This window comes from Lentinula edodes, assembly GCF_021015755.1.
Source record: "Lentinula edodes strain Le(Bin) 0899 ss11 chromosome Unknown C8R40scaffold_21, whole genome shotgun sequence".
NCBI classification, from domain to species: domain Eukaryota; kingdom Fungi; phylum Basidiomycota; class Agaricomycetes; order Agaricales; family Omphalotaceae; genus Lentinula; species Lentinula edodes.
In genome coordinates, this window is record NW_025764327.1 from 469,680 (window position 1) to 488,348 (window position 18,669).

Below are 18,669 nucleotides of genomic sequence, written 5' to 3' on the forward strand. Positions count from 1 at the left end.
TTATAGACGCTGACTTTCTCTCTACTACGTTCATATTGTCTTCCCTCCAAGAGATTATATCGAGAGCAAAAATGACTGATCTCATTCGTTTCGTGACTTTGAATCCATGCAATAGCAGGTTGGGCACGGTGGGCCAAGGTAAACACAAATTAATGCACGTTCACGTTGAATGAACGCAATTTTCTCGCAATAACCGAAAGTCATGCGGGCTGCTCCCGAGCTTACATTGTATTCATTCGACCAAATGGTAATTCCCGAATCCTCGTCGATCGGACTTACTTCACAAACCTGTCTGAATGTACCTTGTCACGATCAAGAGCACGAGTATGAAGGGGCGAGGAGCTCACGAGGACCCCGGTCCTTACCTCAAGTACTTAAAACCATCTGGCGAGCGAGAGTTTTCACGACTGATCCTACCACCATGGTCCCTCAGGAAATATTCGACTTGTGCATTGACTGGCTCGAAGCATCCCAATGTTTTCTATCGCTGAAGACTTGCACCTTGGTCTGCAGCTCTTGGCTCCCTCGAGCTCGGTACCATATTTTTCGTCGTTTATCTATCGACTTTCGTTTTCGTTTTCGCGAATCACTGCCAGAGTTGATCTGCCAACTTCGAGCTGATATATTCGCGAAGCCTTCCATTGTATCTTATGTGCGGGTGATGTCTCTCCAACTTCAATACTCCTTGGACCACCAGGCAGGTCCTGAGAGTCCGTACGAGTGCCTGTCGGATATCCCATTCACCAATCTGGAGCAGCTTCATATCAACTTTGCCTACTCGCTTCTCACAGAAGATTATCCCTGGCGACTATCTCGTCTTATTCATCTCCTTCAAAACAATCCTCACTTGGAAAATCTATCCTTGCGGAATTTCGCCATCGATGCACAATCGATGCATACACTCCTTCTTAATCTGGCTACGTATTCACCGCACATCAAGACACTCGTCTTGGACGATATACGTAGCTTCAGGTGGTCCAAATCAGAAAGTGATTGGTCGCTTCCCCGACTCATCCCATTGGAGAGGTTATTGGTTTTTGAGGGACCAGGCTTTGATCTGATGGGTTTCATCTTTCGTCATGGTTTCTTCGATTGGAACACGCTAAAAACACTTGCACTTGTTGGAAGCCTCAACGAAGATGGGGTCAAAGCTCTGGTAGACTCGGGGTGTGGTCAAGTTACTTCTTTTCTAACGCTTGATCTCAGAAATTTGCGTGAGTATCCGGGTCTGGCTTTAACTTGTTACAACCACTAATATTAACCCCAATAGGCTCTGAAACCTTGTTAGAGACAGTCTTGGGTAATTTTCCCCAGCTTCGTCAGCTACAACTTCTTCCACCGGCTGTTGATAGCCACGGAATACTCTCACATACCCTCGAGCAGTTGGGGCGCCAGGCAAGCTTCAGCCGTCTAATGAGCCTGTACATATCGAATCCTATATTGGTCTTTCCACTGGATACACAACTAGTGGAGTTGACAAAAGCAATGCCGTCTTTGCGACATGTCAGTTTCAATTTTGGCAGCTGGCTTCAGGAGAATGCTATCGATTCGGAGGATATGAAGAATCGTCTGCCTCTAACGAGCAGGACAGGTGTTCTAGATTTCAAGTCAAATGAAATACATATATCGGCGTCCCAGGATACACCATACAATAGTGTACAATAGCAATAATGTGCATGTGTGCTGGAGACTGTCTTCACTGCTTCAAAACGAGAACTTCTCTTACTTTGTCAGTCGTCTCGGGCCCAACGTAACACCGAATTATCTAGGGATACAGCATGCATACTCCTCATGTGTATAAGAATACTAAAGAACCGGCATCACCAGCGGCGTGGGACCGGTCGGCGTGGGTGTCAAAGGGTCCTTCCCAGATATGAGCACGGGCAATGTCCTCTGAACATCAGCAATCAGCGGAGCACCAGAGGCTGGTGGATGAGGATTCTGCGTTCCGGGAGGCGTGATGTACTTATTGCCAGATTTTGCTTCCACAGCACGAGAGAGAGATGATTGGTTTGTCGAAGTTGAAGGTGTAGTTGTAGATGCCGCTTGTCCAGGCGCTCCCACAACTTCAGCATCTGCTGTAGAAGGTTCGGCTTCGTCGTGCAACTTTCCCTCTCGTGCCTCAATGGCACGGACGATCTCCTTGAAATCTTCTTCGCCAGTCCATCCACCAGCAATGCCAACCACTTCATCAAACGAACGCGATTTCACGATACTCTCCCTAACCCGCTTCTCGTCCGCCTTCCCATTTGGTTTCGTGTGTGAACTCTTGAATTGGGATAAACAGAATTTGGTCAAACTCCAATTATTGTCGAGATACTTGGACAAGCGGAGATACGCGGGAACGAGAGTTTCATGGATATCAGTGAGAGGAGTATTTGAGAAACAAGAAGGATTGCATTCAGCTGCTCGTGCAATCATCACAGAGTGTGCGCCTGTCGCTTCTCGAACGCGTTTTGCGTCCTCTGCACCAAGACAGTCTCCATTTTCGATAACGGCAACGTCCTTCCCCATTCCTTTGACGAACTCGACAATTTCCTTTAATCGTTCGATCATTGCTCTGTCCCTGTCCCTCATGTTTCTCGTCCGACAATGAACAGTCAAAGCGCTAACCCCAGTGTTTATTATTCGTTCAACGAGCTTTAGCGTGTCTTCTTGTGATGGTAAAAGACGAATTTTAGCCGTCACTGTGATTTCTGGTGGCATTGCTTCTCGGAGAGCGGTGAGGATGGAGCAGAGAAGGTCCGGATTAGTGAGCAAAGCTGCACCCATTCCTCCATGCGTAGAAAACGGTTTTGGGCATCCACAGTTAAGATCGAAACCAGATACATCCTGCATCACTGTCTTTGCAGCCTGTACAGCTAACTCAGGGTCTGCAGATCCAATTTGATAGATCAAGTAAGGCTTTTCGATAGGATGAGTTGTCCAGATAGCTCGGGATTTGCCATTATATGAAACGACGCCGGTAACCGCTGAAATTAGAGTTGAGCCTATGACAATAGCGACCATGAAAACTCACTTACGGTCAACAACTCGTTCGGAATGCAGAATCGCCTTGTCTATAGTTTCCGGAGCCCATACGAGGGACGCTCCGTGCTTTAAAGCGAACAACCGAGAAGGAACTAGTGGTTTACAGCAATTGAGAATCAGAAAGGATCACTGGATATTACACATACGAGCACCAGAACGAACCATAGGAGCGAGAACCACTCCATTCTTGAAGCTTTCCAATGTCAGTTGTTCCATCTTCGCTCTTTTGGCACTACGGGGAGGAGGAGATTCAGAGTGCACACGTCTGGACATAGTTTGTAGGAAATCAAAAAAGATTCTACGGCGAGATATGGCACATGAAATGTGCATAAGTTAGAAGGACAAGGTGATGAGTCAAAATTGCAAAGCGCGACAGTTGTTTGGCACATCCTTGTGATCTAAATAAAAATTCTGCAGCAGAAACGCGTCGCGTCTCGACTTCCTTATTCGCCACCATTATGCCAGACAATCGAAAGCCTGTCCCTCCAAATCCTCCAAGATGGCAACCAAATCCTGACCCATCCACCATTGAAATCCCAGGCCTCGATACGGCCGCTTCACCGCAGGACCAAATAGAACAGATCGAGCAATTGATTACTCTAAAGCTCCAGGTATCAGATTCGTGCCTTTTGCTCGAAATTACGCGTTGAAGATTCGATAGAACATTGATCAAAATTTCGCTAAAATCCATCATATCTTGTCTACCAGGATTCTTCCAGCTGTGAAAAGGTATTCGGTAGGAACTGAACCTGTGAGAGAAGCGGCGAAAGTGAGTGATGAATTCTTACCATCAGATACCTATAACCGGTGTGGATAGTTCTGGGTGTCTTTCTATGAGCAAGCTGCTCAAATTCGTATCCCAACTTACGAAGATTATGAGACTGTACATGAAGAGGGATCGTCGCAGCAGAAAGAATCCGAGCCATCGGAACCTAGTCCATCACAGGCTGCAACAAGTTCGATTTTATACGATGAGCAGGATGACAGTGGTCACAATCTAGCTTCCGCCGAGAGTTCCTTCGCTCCAGGTCAAGCAGCCTTCTCTTCGACACCTGCTGCCAATCGACTCGCGCATGCTGAATCCGATGATTCGTCCTGGTCTGCATCTTTAGAATCTCCGCTCGTCAGACTTGACAGAGAACTCAGAACCTTCTCCCAAGACGCCAACGAGACTGAGTCTAGCATCGTATCTAGTACGCCTACGCCTACGAAACCACCTTATGCACTCCGAGAACAGGAACGTAGCCAGCGTTCAATAAATAAAGGGAAATCTCGAGAGCAGTCAGAACCTCTTTTACGAAACCTCCTCCGTCAGAACATCCACAGTTCTGTCAATGCATCCGCTGTATCTGCTGAACCCGGGCCTTCTGTGTCTCCTCTCAGACCTAAAGGCAAAACACCTATTCTCAAGGATCTTAACCCATTCCTACCTCCAGGCTCGAATCCCTCAAAATGGAATGGTCTAGTTGATCTTCGCGATGCATCTGTAATGACACCGCAGCGTTCCAGACGATTCAGAGATCCACGTTCATCTCGAAAATCTCCTACTCCTGTAAAGGCGCCCGATTACGATTCGGACGACGATTCCTTCGATGGACTCCCACCTGGTATGTCACCACCAGTAATGATATCCCCTGCTCGACCAATGAGATCAAACGCGTCGATAAAACTTGGACAAACTCCCAGAAAGGACGCTGCTGCGCGCATCACAAAGGACATTGTCGCTGATGTTCAAGGTCATCTTGGAAAAAGCGGAAAACCTGGTCGAGGTCTTTTTCCGGATTCGAGTATGAGCACCATATCTTCGCCACCTTCGATGTCGAGGTATAACAACAGCACAAGTAGCGGAATGGTAACTCATGAAAGCTTGGAGAGTTTGATGAGACAGGTTGGGTTGAAGGACCCTATTCCAGGAAAATTACCTAGGCAGGATTCACGACAATACGAGTACTCAAGTGCCAACGAGTCTGATTCACCTCTGCAACTCCCGACGTCTGAGCCTAAGCCAGATCTCACTCAGATGGCTTCTAACCATCTCTACAACACCAACTTTGGCTTTCCAGCTCAGCAATTTAGCACGAACGATGATGAATTCTTGATGCCTCCGCCGCAACAATACCAGCACGATCCCTACTACGACGACGACGACGATGATGACGACGATATCGTCAACAATACTGCTCATCCATCCGCAGCTTTCCTCATGGCATCACAAAACAGGCATCCGATGGGCGATGACTCCTTTGACGACGACGACGACTCGATGGTTGATGGTGATGGTGATGGGTTTGGCCAAGACGCTCTTCTAACTGGCGAAGGCGATCCGAACATGATGATTCCTGTTCACCCCTTTGCAAGAGGCGTATCTATCGAGGACGACTCGTTTGACGATTCATTCGACAATGATCTAATGCAAGGTAATCCTATGTCAGAGGAGACATTGTTCGGTGTGCTTCCGGTACATAGGGAGCAACGTCTAGGGGGGGAGGGGCCTGGAGTTGGGGCTCTGATGATGCACGGGGGTGATTTGCTCGATACGGCACAGTTGACGGAAGAGCTTGCGAGGGCGGCAGACAGTCCGACACCAGCTGCATGGAATCGCCGATGATTTTTGAGATTGAGACGATAAACCTGCGGAACGTATGTACATATATATACATCAACCAGTATAGTATTCAAAAGTCCATATCATCTCTGTCGCTGCCACCAGTGTCTTTTCGTCCGTGTATCCTCTTCCAAGACTTTATTCTCTCTGATAACTTTCAAGAAAACACTCTCTAGACTGGCTTTCTCCACTGTATGCTCGGAAAAGTCCCTGCTACTTGAAAGAACATGGAAAAGCTGTGCTAACGATGTCCCATCTGCGGTCTGACTCGAACCATCATTTTGTGGACTTTGAATAGGCACTTCAAATCGTGTCGCGACGTCATCTGCTAAACGGGCACCAGGAATTTTTGACATTAATAGTTGGGCTTTTTCTACTTCTTCCCGGTTTCGGGTAGTGAAGTGGACTTCGTAGGTTGCATAGCGGGAAGAAAGGGATTCTGTCGTACCAACAGCTAGAGATGATGTTGGCAAGCGTGATACTATGTAACTGAGAAACCATTGCTCACCTAACATACGTCTGGCAAGGATTCCGACTTTAGTAGCAAGAGCTGATGCTTCTTCCATGGAGTCTGGGTATATTGGTGAGAAAAGTGAATTATACGGAAGAATGGTAATTGCGCACGAGTAGTTATGATCACTGATTTCCCGACGGCTACGTTCCTCAATGTCTTCCACATCTCTCGCTTCATTTTGGCGTCTATTCCAGTAGAGAATTCGTCGATGAGGACAACAGCAGGGTTTCCTGCGCAGCAGATATATTCGTCTAGATATTTCTCTGTATAAAAAGGCGAGTGTCTCACCGATCAATGCTATTGCCAACGAAAGTTTCCTCTGATTTCCACCGGAAAGTTTGCTCGCCAAACGATCAGCGTAAATCACGAGACCAGTGGCCTTGAGCAATACGGCTATGTCATTGGCTAAAACAGCACCTCTCGTTACACCCTTCAATTGTCCGTATATGAGCAGATGCTCTCGCACGGTCATTTGTGAATCGATAGCAGTAAATTGGGGGCAGACTCCTAGAGAGAATCGTGCTCTCTTGGGATTTCGGACGACACTAGCATCTGCGATGAAAATGTCCCCAGCGTCAGGAAGGATATCGCCCCCTACATAGCACATATGTGTTAATGACATTGTCAGCCAGAAATGATAAGGTAAGTACACTCACGAATCATATTGAACGTAGTAGTTTTCCCTGCACCATTCGGACCCAACAAAGCAAATATGGTGTCACGGGACACTCCAAGGCTGACGTTGTCCACAACTTTGTTTTTGCCAAACGTCTTCGAGACGTTCAAAACTCGTAGTAAATCATCCGAAGCCGAAGCATCCTTTGCCTCTTTCAACACGTCTTCTCCTGTATTCGGTGCCTCGACTTGCTTGCCTGATCCCCGGAAGAATCGCAACCATCCTTGAGTAGGTCGAAGAGACCCAGATGAATCGTACCAGACCAATATCGCCATAAGCACGAAGCAGTAGATGATAAGATATAGTATTGGTCCACCAAAGCGCAGAATGTCCCCAATTTGGGAAGTTGTGAAGTTATCTCCAAGACATAAAAGGGAGAACAGATTGACGGAAACGAAGGCGGCCCGAAGCTGTATCATTTGTTATGAGCAAGCAGATAGACAAAATTAGAGCAATACTTACAGTACTAGCAACAGGTGAGAGCACAGATAAGGTGAAATGTATGATAGTTATGATCGTGTTGGCGCTCGAAGTTTTGGCGTACGTCAAGGTGAGAAGATATCCAGCGAGATATAACTTGAAGTAGAAAGTGAGACGCTTCAAAAAAGTACACCAAGCATTTGTTTACTCACAACGAACATTATGACTTGGTAGCCGGCTACTGCCGCGAAAGCTGCTAATGGAGACGATACAAGCAGTGACATGGAGTATGCGAATAAGGTGCTGGCAATCCCATATAATACAAGGACGACCCACTATCGAGGAAGCGTCAATGGACTATAGCTAACAATTGGAAACAGATACTCACGAACAAGCCCAGCCCATGGAATTGATTGGATACAGCAGCAAAAATGATGATCGTGACGGTCGCAGAGATGATTGAGAATATCCAATCGAACATGAGATGTCCTAACCAAAGGCCAACAGTGTTAGATAACCCATTCGAGAATTGCATTGCCTGAACACCGGATCGCCGTTCTTTCGATACATAGATGGCAAAAAAGGCTGGATACACAGCCTGTAAGACAGATATCAGAATGAGTTCATATGAAATGTGGATATACTTACCATGGCTGCACCGAAAAACGCTACCCACTTCAAAGCAAACAGTGTTCCGGCTGCGACGGGGGGAAAATCTTCATAGTTTGCAAGTATTAGTGTCGGAGTGTCTGAGCTTTGACCTGAACTGTTCAAAGCCCTGTTATACAGAATGTTCGAGGCCAGGTTCAACATTGCAGGACCAGTAAGACCTGGCGCAGTTGCTTCCCAAGCTATCAAGGCTGCGTCCGAATCAACGTCTATGGACACACCGCCTAGGGATAAATTCCGGAAGTTCTGTTTGATATCGTCAACAAAGGTAGAGTTGTCCGGTACATCCCTAATTCGGAAAATAGTGGTTGTATTACCAAGAGTAGATGTGATCCCAGCTGGGGAATCGAGAACTCGAGAGGAGTCATCCAGGGAGAACGGATCGATAGACGATTCAGGTAGGTACAGGGGAATGTTGGTCGACGCAGCGAAAGTTTTAACGCAAGACGGTGACCTTCCGCGGATGAAGACCAAAGGGATAGTGGATGCTGCGACTGCTACCAACACTGCTAAGGCAAGTGCCAACCAGCTACGTCGGGCAATGAGTACTCGTTTATGGAAGATAGTCAACGCTTGCCGGAGTGGCGATATGGCACGACCACTGGTAAGCTTCAACGGAGCTGCGAATGAATCAGGTTGAACAGATTCCAATTCCGACGATACTTCACTAGCAGTGTTCTTCTCTGCCTCTCCAGAAATAATTGCTTTATTTGCTTCGTCTTTATGCATCAGGTCCAGGAATATATCTTCTATTGAAGTGCCAAGAACGTCATAAGAAGCTATCTTGAACGCATCTCTATTTTCGTTCAACATCGCCAATACACTCTCGACGACTACAGGGTCCTTGGACTTGAGGTGATATGATACTTGTCGAGGAGAAATAATGGAGAGTGACACATTTTCGGCATATCTGCGAATTTCCTGTAGAACCTCTCCTGATGCACCCAATCCCGAAGCAATCGGATTCTTTTCTGGCAGCATTTGAACGTCAAACGTTACTTGAACGGTGTAGCCTTCACCAAGATCATGTTTCAATGCTACCGGTGATCCACGAGCAGCCAGCCTTCCAGGTGCTGCAAGGATTGCGATGTGGTCGCCTAGAAGATCAGCTTCATCTAGAAACTAGCGACCGGATCATTAGGATTTGAAGTATCTAAAAAAAAGGAATAGCTCACATGGGTCGTGAAAACAATAGTCCGACTTTCCCTAAACGAAGTGAGAGTTCTCCATAAAGCTCGTCTTGACAGGGGATCGACACCCGAGGTACACTACACAGAAGTTCAGTACGAACGTGAGTAAGGAGGCCCGAGATCACGGTACCTCGTCAACGAGTACAACTGAGAAATGTACTATATCAGCATACAGGTCCGCGAGAGAATTCCGCGAGACATACTATTCGATCCCCCTACCAAACCTAGAATAGAGAAAGTTGAGTTTCGAGACGAAAGCTCGATGAAATAAGGCATACCGATAGCCAATTGCAGCTTCCTCTTCTGCCCTCCAGAAAGTGTATTCGCATTCGCATGAATCTTCGCGCCAAGATCACAATCTTTGAGGAGTTGATCGATGTCTTCATCGCCATCAGAGTACTTGGACCATTTGATTGCTTTCCAACTACAAGTGTGTTGTCAATATCAGCGAGAAGGTATACCTTTCTTTAGAACAGGACGCACACTCTCAGTGTCTGATAACAGCTAAGCTCTGGGAAGAGCACATTCTTTTGCGGAACAATTCCCATGGTTCCAGGCGGAGGCTTATCCGTCCAAACGCCATCGCCACCAGTGTTGAAACGAATGGAACCAGATGTCCGACCAGTCAAATTAGCTAGTACAGACAGTGTAGTGGATTTTCCTGCTCCATTAGAACCGAGAAGTACGAAGATGCCATATTTCGGGATTGTAAGCGTAAGATCTGCTACAGCGGTAACAAGGCCTTTCTTTGAGCGAAATAACGAAGTGTTGAATGTCTTGTTAAGGTTCTCGATGGAGATTGCCACATCTGATGGAAGGCGAGTCGTCGGTTCATTGGGGCTGTAATTTCGTCTGAATATCCGTGAGAACAATGTTCTTCGGTTGACTGGAGGGTTCCGAGCGTCATAAAGCCTATTTTCGAGTAAGACAGCGAGATAGGGCCACAGGAAGACGTCAATCTAAGAGTACATTAGTGAAACTGACTCGTTTTGGGATACCATCTCTTACAATTGCAGCAATCAACAACGGGAGCATCGCCAACCCCGAATCAGGATCACCCTTCAGCACGTTTGTGGCGAGCTGATGATTCTCCCATCCACATATTGCCCTGATTGCAAAAATATACCACCCGGGAGGGAAAATGATGGAAAAGATGAAAGCGGCTCCAGTGCTGGCACGAGAGAAGACCAGAGCGAGGAGGGCAAATACGATAGAAATAAATGTAGAAGCCACTGCCGCAAGCTGAGGACTCTTCCCAAATGGGGCGGCAACAAAGAAAGAGTAGCTTGCTAATATGAGTCCCAGGAGGATGTGAACGACAAAGATGAGACCGCCAGAGGTCTTGGTAAAGATACGGAAGTGCCAGATCAGGGAGACGATGGTCCATGCGGGGAGGTAAACCAAGCCAATGCTCGCGTACCAGGAGAGGACCTTGGCAGAGTCAAGGAGCCCCATTGCTTTCATGTGAGAGGTGACGAGATTAGCTCGTTCAGCAGTTACTGCACCTGGCAGTTGGTAGGCGATGCCGATATAACATATGAATCTATGGAAATGATTTAATCTTGTGAAAGATTGAGGGATGCAAGAGCTCACAAAGCCAATACCAGAAGCGTTCTCAAGCCACGTATGTAACTTAGACGTATATCAGTGCTTTGCTCTTCGTTTGTCTCTTGCGAAAACGGCCATTCCAGTGGAGTTGGTAATTGCACCCCAGTCTGTAACTCAACGATAGCCTAGTTTTTTTCTCAGTCAAAAATAGACTTCAAGACAGATCACCACATGCCTGATCTATAGCCCACTGCAAAGGAAGAATTCTCTCTTCAAAATCACTCGTATGCTTGACAACGTCTATATGCACCAGTCCCCCATCTGCTAGGATAGTATAGTTGATAGGCCCAGTGCCTGGCGAAGGGATATCATAGAATGCAACTGCTGCAAAACATTCCGAGAAAAGATTGAAGTTTTGAGGGCACTGTGACGGAATTTCGCTGGGACTTGCGACCTTGCGGATCGCATTTCGCTGTGCGTCGTTAAAGTCGCTGGAGATATGAGAGATGATAGCTGTGGGCGTTACTCCGCTCGTCGATGAGCTATTGGTTCCATCGGCCCACACAAGCGATATCGAGCCATCGAATCGATCTTGAAGCCGGTACACAGGAATTGGATTGCCAATGCCATACTAAAACCCGTTAGCATTCGATGTCAACTTCATCAAGCTGCCGTGAGCTCACGTTGTTAGGCTTGAACAAGAACAACTGGGCAACTGCAAGAAAAATTCCGTAGGCAACTGGGAGAACGAAGCATCTAATGATGTTAAGCTGTTGAAGGTTAGCCTGGAAATTTGAACAAGAGGTATGGACGCACGAAAGAATGCTTAGATAAAACTATCCAATTCTTCCAGAAAAGAGCCCTAAACTGGCGCCAAAAGGGCATTGTCAACTGTCAAGAGAGGATTTTTTGGCGTGAGCTGCGCATGAAACAGAGAAGAAAAGCCCGAGGACGACATGAGAATTGACAGCCTCAAGAAGAACTAAATGATAACGGCAAGGAGCGGCACTTCACTCGGTGACGGTCACTCGACACCGATTGACCTGCCCTCAACGACCATCATCCAACAGTTGGTTGACACCCGAGTTACACAGATCAATCGCTTCTACCACAACTGTTGCCATACAACTGCCAGCGGATACAGCTTTTCACTTTACACTTATGTATGCTGGGGTGATCTCTGCGTCTCTTTACTGTCCCTTTGATGGCCAGGTTTCAGCCTCGAGAACAACACACTGTGGGGATGAGCCAATGTCTTCGCGGTGAAAATCTAGAGAAAATGCAAGGATTTTTACCAAAATTCATCAAAAATCCTGGGCACGAATTTTAAAACTTTTCGTGTGGCGATTATTGTGAAGCTATCGTGAATTTGGCGGGGGGCCGTGCTTATTTTAAATTATCTTTTCATAATTTTACCATAACCTCAGCTCAATTCCTTCAAAATATCTGCTGCCATATTTTTGTACATAACCTCGAGATAAAACCCACATTTTCGCCTCGAGGAAATCGGCTCATCCCCACAGTGACAGCAAGAAAGGGTCAACAAAATTGAAGAGCGGCGTACTTTGAAGGACATGGCAAAAGATATATCCTGATGTACCATCCTTCGATCGCGTATCTCGGAGGGGGACACGGCAAGTAAGTTTTGAAGAATTCAAACAAAACAACACACTTCCTTAGTATGAAGGCCGGAATTTTCTGAATCAGATGTAGTTTAACAATCGATGTGGAGTACTAATATCCATTAAATTACATAAGATTCCTTTGAGATGCGATACTCTTATCGTTAAGTGAACTAATTGTCGTTCAAGAGTTCCTAAGAGGTACCAGCCAGATAAAATTGCCAGTGAGCGCCAAAGAAAAAGAAAAGAGTCAGGAAGGATGGATAATGTCTATGTACTTTTTTAAAAAAAAGTGTCGTGTCTTTATAATAATTATGGATAGGTGAAATAACTAACTTCTAGAAGACGTGGAGATGGGTGCAATTGCAGTAAATAGATGATAGATAAACGTTTGGATAGGTCATAGACGATAAGAAGCAGTGGAGACGTAAAGAGAACATTGTCCTCTATAAACAATGATAATGTACACTACATACACTAATACCCATTAAGCAGATCAGGTCTGAAGCAAGTAGGTGTAAGTAAAGTCTAAATGGGGACTAAATTAAAGCGATAGCCTTAGGCAGCCATAAGGGTTTGAGCAGTCGTCGTTGTTGATTTATCCATAGTGACACCAGGTGGAGCTTGTATAACGCGAGGAGGGATAGGGCTAGCATTAATAGTTTTCGCCTGAACCCCGGTGGAGGCTGAAGGAGGTGGTTGTATTGAAGGAAAAGATGTAACACCGATAGACGTGTCAATGTCTATTTCCTTCGAAGTTGTTTCCGATAGCAGTTCTGCGCCATCGACTTGCATCGCTGCCTCCTTCGTAGGCTCGGTCTGCGCATTATCCATATCGACATCGTCTACCACAGGAGTAGGAATAGACTTGGCAGGGATAACCTGTGGTCGTGAATCAACATCGGTCGCTTCATGTATACCGGGGATATTCCTATCACTAGGATCTCCAACGGCACTAGCAGGCAATCTCAGCGGTGCAAGCGTTATTGGGGGAGAACCAGGTCTGGACGTAGGCCTTGAGGGACCCCGACTTGTGAATCCAAACCCGAACCCGCCGCTGAGGATGGGAGGACTTCCTGGCCGAAGCGGGGGCGAATGGAGCGGAGAGGTATGCCGAGAATGCCCAGAGTGACTTGAGGGATGGGAACCAAGAGAGAGTTTACCAAGCACAGATGGGGAAGGAGATGTTACACTGGGTTTACTGGAGAAGGAACTACTAGAATGATGCGAGTTTGACGAAGAATGGAAGGCAGTTGCAGGGGGAGGATGAATTGGAGTCATTCCAAATGCCATTCTGACGGAGTGGGCTAGATGACTATGATGTTGAGACGGATGTGATTGATGTCTAAAAAAGAAACATTTGTCATCGTTACGCTGGATGAAATGTGTAAGCTTACCCATGATTATTGTAGGCAGCAGCACTTATGCTATTTCCAATAGGTGAAGCAGCTCTGGAGCTATCTCTGCTTCTTAATTCAGTTGAAGGCCGTGGATATGCGAGAGTTGGTCCGCCGTTCGTTCGATCCCGCTCTCTGTAATCCCGTACGTACTCTCGTTCCTTCGGTTCGTTCAAGCTGACTGCATCACGGTCCCATTCATGTAAAAGCGCCCCATGATGTCCGCGGGGGTCACGGTATGGGTGCCGACCATGGTTACTACTTCCACCTCCCCCTAACGACGAGAGTTCGTTATAACTCTTGTTCCGGGGACCCGTTGCACGATGTGAGGTAGGAGGGGAACTGGAAGGAGATAGAGCGACGACTTCGTCTCTGACACTAGAAATGGCGCTGGGCGGCATCAAAATGGGGCTTGGAGCTCTTGATGGATCGGTGGAATGCAGGTTCAATCCCCTCATGGGTCCGAGGAAGGGGGAACCACTGGGCGTGTAGGCAGGCGTATTAGTATTCGCCGCCATTGGACCCGATAGAAGATGAGATCCATGTTGTGCGTTGGAACCATGTATGTTCCCGTGGCTCGGATGTGTAATGTTCGATTGACCAAACTCAGCAACGTTTGAACGATATCTTTTTGGCGAGTGAGGCGCAGATAACGGTTCATGTTGAATCATCCTCTCTGCACTAACGACGTCCTGGTAGCTCTTTCTTCGCTTCATCTGTACCACGTCTCCGCCATCTTCGGAATCAGAAGACAACGGTGAATGTCTCTCGGATTCACGGTGAGCGTAGACATTATCTTGTGACTTTACGCGATTGAAACCGGAAAGACGCTTCTGAGATTGTAATTGGGAAGGGTGAGAGGCAGCCCTGAAATCGGGTGGCAGGGATGCGATAGACGCAGACGCCTTGAGCGTAGAGACGGAGGACGACGTGAATGGATAGTCACGATCTTGGCCTTCTGGAGCAATATACCACGCAGGTCCTGAAAGCCTTCTTTTGGATTTGATGTCCCGTGCATGTTGCGGTTCCCGGACGAGAGACTCTTTATCATCAAATTCGCGATTCAAATCATCATCCTCTGACGGATCGCCCCTCTCATTGCTCATGCCAAAATAACCTCTCTCCCCGTGCTTCTCCCAGGGCGTACCAACCGGACTGGTCGTAGCGCTCTTGCTCAAGCGAAACCCCGCGGCACCAGAATAAGGGTAGGGAGAAGTCGAGGTGGAGGTAGAGGTGGATGGAGACACAGTATAAGGAAAGGACGAAGAAGATTCAAAAGAAGACAATGAGCTGTGAGAGGAAGAGTGTGATGGAGGTTGAGGGTTAGTATACATCGAGTGAGGATGCGACGCAGAATGTAAAGAATGAGCAGAATAGGAGTCAAGGTATGGATGGTTGTGACGAAGGTGATGTTGGTCTCTGGGACGCGTGTGGTGAGAACCGCCACCATAATGTGCAGAACGAACACCGTGGAAGTCATAATATTCCTCATATCTATCCCGTTCACGTTCTCTTCGTTCCCATTCGCGTTCTTGATACTGTTGTCTTGTCTCCAGTTCCGCACGGCGGAGGGCCTCGGCGTGCCTGGCTTCGTATTCAGCTCTTCGGAGGGCTTCCTGCCGCTCAAGTGTATACAATTCATCCATAGCAACGGATGAAAGCGTGGTAAATGGGGTTTGAGGCTGTGATAGGGGAGCGTGGGGTAACGATAAGGAGTCTGGGGACAAAGAGGATGTAGACGTGGTCGGGACCGATGTTGACGTCTGGCTGCGCCGCGAGTGGGTCAGATCATATGAACCTATAGATGTAGGACGTGCATATGACGATGATTCATCCTGTACATAAAGAATAAAGAAGGAGTTATGAATTTCCGGAGAGACATGCGATAAGGAGCTCCGACGTACCTCATCATCACTATTAACTCTGCTCCTCGCCTTTTTCTTGATCCTGCCTGCGGCGACGATCTGTCTAACATCGCCGCCAGACATTTGATCATTGTAATCGGAGGGCGTGGAAGAGCCGGAACTATCCTTACTGGCCGCAGCAGCAGCAGCAGTAGACTTGACGGCCTTAGACTTTCCTCCACCTTTGACTACATTGGAAGAGTGGTCGTTATTGTGAATCCTGGAATGCCTTGTGAGCTCGTCCGAGCGAGAGAATTTCTTCTCGCAACCAGGAAAATTGCAGACAAAGGGTTTTTCTCCTGTATGGGTACGGATATGACGAGTCTATACGAAGCCACAGAAAGAAATCATGTCGTTAACCATAAATAATGAACTAACAGAAAGTCAATCGTACCTGGTGCTCAAGCCTGGAGAATGCGCGACCACAGAGAGGATAAGGACATTTGTACGGTCTTGGAATAGTCTTTTCAGCGGGGGTACTGCCGCACATCGCCAAAAGCGACGAGAGAGTTGGGGAAATTCACGACGCAGTTGATGAAGGTTAAGAAGTGAAAAAGTAAAAAAGGACCAAAGGACCAAAGGAGGTTTGGGTTTGTGATCGCCGAATTCGTTCCGGAGCAGGCAACAGCCCCTGCGTATGGGGTAATAGATCTAGAGCAAATTTCCCACGTGTAAAAAGTACATCTGTGAAATGCGCTCTTCACTGTGTGTGCCCCAAATAAATTTGGTCTTGCTTCTTTTGACCGAAGATCGTTGTGTACTTGAAACCGTGGCTTTCTGAAATCTTGGACTGGAGGTCTATTAAGGTCTAGCAAACCAATTTTTCTGAATTCAGGAACGGAAGATCGGTACCCCGCAGTATCTATCTACACTTCCCCGCATAACCATTTACTCGATTTCCGGTCCGGATTGCGTTATCAGATGTTTTCTCCCCCGTTACATACGTATGTCGAAGTTTATTCTTCAAGGCCTTCCGAGTCTCTCCGAATCTTAGCTTTCGACTTCGTTAAACTTTGAATGTTCGGCTATTACCAGGCAGCGACGCACAATGCAGCGGGTGGGCATAGCATAGCCTACATGGGCCTCCGTGTGTCATGCATGCAACTCGCGAGCATCGCCATTTGAATACAGCAAATTACACGCATGCCTATGTACATACGCGACGAGAATGGGGACCTGTCTGGACAATCGCTGGAAAAGGTTTGATATGGGGTCTGATGGTCCTATCTATTATGAGCACGTCAACTTGTGGTCGGGCCTTGTAAAAATGTTTTTGTAAACGTCTTATTCGGAAGTTGTTCCCTTGATATTACATCCAAAGCACAGAGCAGAATCTCCAGCTTTGATTATTACCCAGACTTACTTTTTGGGAAAGATGTACATAGCCGAACCAACGCAACATCCCGCTATCCCATTCAACGATCAGTGAAACGGACCCCACCCTATTCCAGAATATGTACCTCTTGACAATTTCGAGTCGATCCACCCAGGCAAAGGCTTTCGGACAGCTCGGGGCCACGATGCAGCTTACAAAGTTGCTATCACAGCGGTGCCAAGTGTGCCTCGAGGTTCTTCACAAGTTCGAGATTACGGAACCGAACACGCATCCGCTAAGCATTCTGCAGGTTTGAGTCGTCATGGGAGAACTGAGAACTTCCCCACCTCATCAGAAAAGGCCCCATGGGCAGCAGTATTCATAAATCATTCAATGCAGCTGTGATTAGCATTGCTCCGAGGTTAGAACGAAATGACTGCAACGGATGACACGCGTGAACTGACCACAAATACCGACGCATAGGATTTTACGCCTACTCCGCCAATGAGTTCGATCGATCCTAGGTGCCCGACGCGAGGATTTTCATCCAATCGAACTGAAATTAAGGGGAACTGCAAGAGTCATCCAACAAGATCAGTAAACTGATACTAGTAAGACCCATAGTGAAATCAAACCGAACAGGACGTGTGGAGAGGGCAGGGTTCAGGATGATGTCTTGTAAAACTTTGAGAGAGATCCCTGGTTCACTCCTGTTCACTCCTGGAACACCGGGTGGTTGAGGAGAACAAGTCAAGCGCTTAAATTAAGCGCTTGTCTAGCACTTCTCATGGAACCACGATCGGCAGAGCAATTCATCTCAGCCAACAAACATCACTTCGACTCCGAGCACGTTAGCCAAAAGCACGATGAACAGCCCTTGCACGCTGAAATGGCCAAAAGGTCAAAAAACCAACCGTATTCAATTCCATACCAATAATTACGACGCGTTTCTCCAAACAGAATTGGGAAAGCTTTACTAAAGGCATATCCATTTGATGATGAGAATACGACAGTGCTAGACTTTGCATGTGGAACAGGCCTGGATCTTTATTGTTTGATGAGAAAGGTGCTCAGTACTCATGATGTTTGGACCAGGCCTGAATTCCCGTGTTCTCGCCCCGTATGTTAAATCTATCGTTGGGGTCGACATCAGTCAGGAAATGGTCGACAGGTACAACAAGCGTGTAGAGAACCAGGGAATTCCCCGCGAGGAAATGCGCGCGATCTGCATTCCAGAGCAATTGCAGACCCACGCAAATGACCTTCGACTTGCGAAACTGCTTGGAGATATAGAATTCGATGTTGCTATAGTAAGATTTCTCTTCCTGCCCCTCCCTCGGCATCGTGTTCAAAATATATTCTAGTGCTGCATGTCTTATCACCACTTTCCCTCCATCTCTTCCATTACACGCACGCTCTCGTCACTTCTAAAACCTGGCGGACATCTATATATTGCGGATGTCGAATCTATCCCAATACAATCAACACCTCATGGACCCAGTAATAATAGTAAACAATCAGCAAGTGACCTCGAGGCCATCTTTCCGGATAGTGCTTGCGATGCAGGCGTTGTCATGCACAAATACGGATTTTCAAAACTGGAAATGAAGGATGTTTTTGTACAGGCAGGATTGGCTGACATAGACGCGGCTTCGGAAACGGGACATATTGGTAGTAGGTTCACTTATAGCATTGCGACTCGTGCCTTCAAGAAAGGGAAAGCAGTAAATATATTTCTCGCAAGGGGTGTGAAACCACAGAAACCAAAACCCTGAATTC

General features: G+C 47.1%; 7 protein-coding genes across 7 annotated transcripts; 3 read left to right on the plus strand and 4 right to left on the minus strand.

The window, feature by feature from the left end:
- Positions 1-1,736, plus strand: C8R40DRAFT_318083 (uncharacterized protein). Its single transcript, XM_046234687.1, has 2 exons — positions 1-1,214; positions 1,271-1,736. Exons 1-2 carry the CDS (start codon positions 203-205, stop codon positions 1,663-1,665), a joined length of 1,407 nt encoding a protein of 468 aa, XP_046085530.1. The 5' UTR covers positions 1-202; the 3' UTR covers positions 1,666-1,736.
- A 70-nt stretch (positions 1,737-1,806) lies between these two features.
- Positions 1,807-3,303, minus strand: C8R40DRAFT_1047217 (uncharacterized protein; the record flags this gene model as incomplete). Its single annotated transcript, XM_046224428.1, has 4 exons — positions 1,807-1,965; positions 2,065-2,972; positions 3,024-3,122; positions 3,177-3,303. 4 exons carry the CDS (start codon positions 3,301-3,303, stop codon positions 1,807-1,809), a joined length of 1,293 nt encoding a protein of 430 aa, XP_046085531.1.
- A 451-nt stretch (positions 3,304-3,754) lies between these two features.
- On the plus strand, positions 3,755-4,246 carry C8R40DRAFT_1019726 (uncharacterized protein; the record flags this gene model as incomplete). The annotated part of the gene is made up of 2 exons (XM_046222982.1): positions 3,755-3,799; positions 3,848-4,246. Coding segments are annotated over 2 exons (444 nt in total), but the record flags the coding sequence as incomplete, so codon positions are not given.
- Positions 4,247-5,718: 1,472 nt separating this feature from the next.
- Positions 5,719-11,537, minus strand: C8R40DRAFT_1161217 (uncharacterized protein; the record flags this gene model as incomplete). The annotated part of the gene is made up of 18 exons (XM_046230101.1): positions 5,719-6,143; positions 6,260-6,379; positions 6,438-6,743; positions 6,806-7,235; positions 7,288-7,401; positions 7,458-7,580; positions 7,634-7,843; positions 7,894-9,036; positions 9,090-9,182; positions 9,235-9,251; positions 9,308-9,328; positions 9,383-9,528; positions 9,588-10,063; positions 10,113-10,647; positions 10,698-10,837; positions 10,888-11,283; positions 11,336-11,422; positions 11,469-11,537. The coding sequence occupies 18 exons, from the start codon at positions 11,535-11,537 to the stop codon at positions 5,719-5,721; spliced, it is 4,851 nt and encodes a 1,616-aa protein (XP_046085533.1).
- An 855-nt stretch (positions 11,538-12,392) lies between these two features.
- On the minus strand, positions 12,393-16,137 carry C8R40DRAFT_318477 (uncharacterized protein). Its single transcript, XM_046234688.1, has 3 exons — positions 15,576-16,137; positions 13,672-15,506; positions 12,393-13,619 (listed from the first exon to the last, which is right to left on the minus strand). The coding sequence occupies exons 1-3, from the start codon at positions 15,657-15,659 to the stop codon at positions 12,833-12,835; spliced, it is 2,706 nt and encodes a 901-aa protein (XP_046085534.1). The 5' UTR covers positions 15,660-16,137; the 3' UTR covers positions 12,393-12,832.
- C8R40DRAFT_1047599 (uncharacterized protein) lies at positions 15,789-16,065 on the minus strand (the record flags this gene model as incomplete). Its single annotated transcript, XM_046224451.1, has 2 exons — positions 15,789-15,899; positions 15,970-16,065. Coding segments are annotated over 2 exons (207 nt in total), but the record flags the coding sequence as incomplete, so codon positions are not given.
- A 1,540-nt stretch (positions 16,138-17,677) lies between the features above and the next one.
- C8R40DRAFT_1047193 (S-adenosyl-L-methionine-dependent methyltransferase) lies at positions 17,678-18,665 on the plus strand (the record flags this gene model as incomplete). The annotated part of the gene is made up of 5 exons (XM_046224425.1): positions 17,678-17,790; positions 17,851-17,942; positions 17,986-18,200; positions 18,255-18,399; positions 18,457-18,665. 5 exons carry the CDS (start codon positions 17,678-17,680, stop codon positions 18,663-18,665), a joined length of 774 nt encoding a protein of 257 aa, XP_046085536.1.
- Between the last annotated feature and the right edge of the window lie 4 nt (positions 18,666-18,669).

Coding starts and splice junctions, on each gene's coding strand:
- C8R40DRAFT_318477 (XM_046234688.1), bottom strand. CDS start 15,659: ATGTCTGGCGGCGATGTTAGACAGATCGTCGCCGCAGGCAGGATCAAG. Junction 15,507..15,575: donor GAGTTAATAGTGATGATGAG/GTACGTCGGAGC, acceptor CTTTATGTACAG/GATGAATCATCGTCATATGC. Junction 13,620..13,671: donor GCTGCCTACAATAATCATGG/GTAAGCTTACAC, acceptor TTTCTTTTTTAG/ACATCAATCACATCCGTCTC.
- C8R40DRAFT_318083 (XM_046234687.1), top strand. CDS start 203: ATGCGGGCTGCTCCCGAGCTTACATTGTATTCATTCGACCAAATGGTA. Junction 1,215..1,270: donor GCTTGATCTCAGAAATTTGC/GTGAGTATCCGG, acceptor TAACCCCAATAG/GCTCTGAAACCTTGTTAGAG.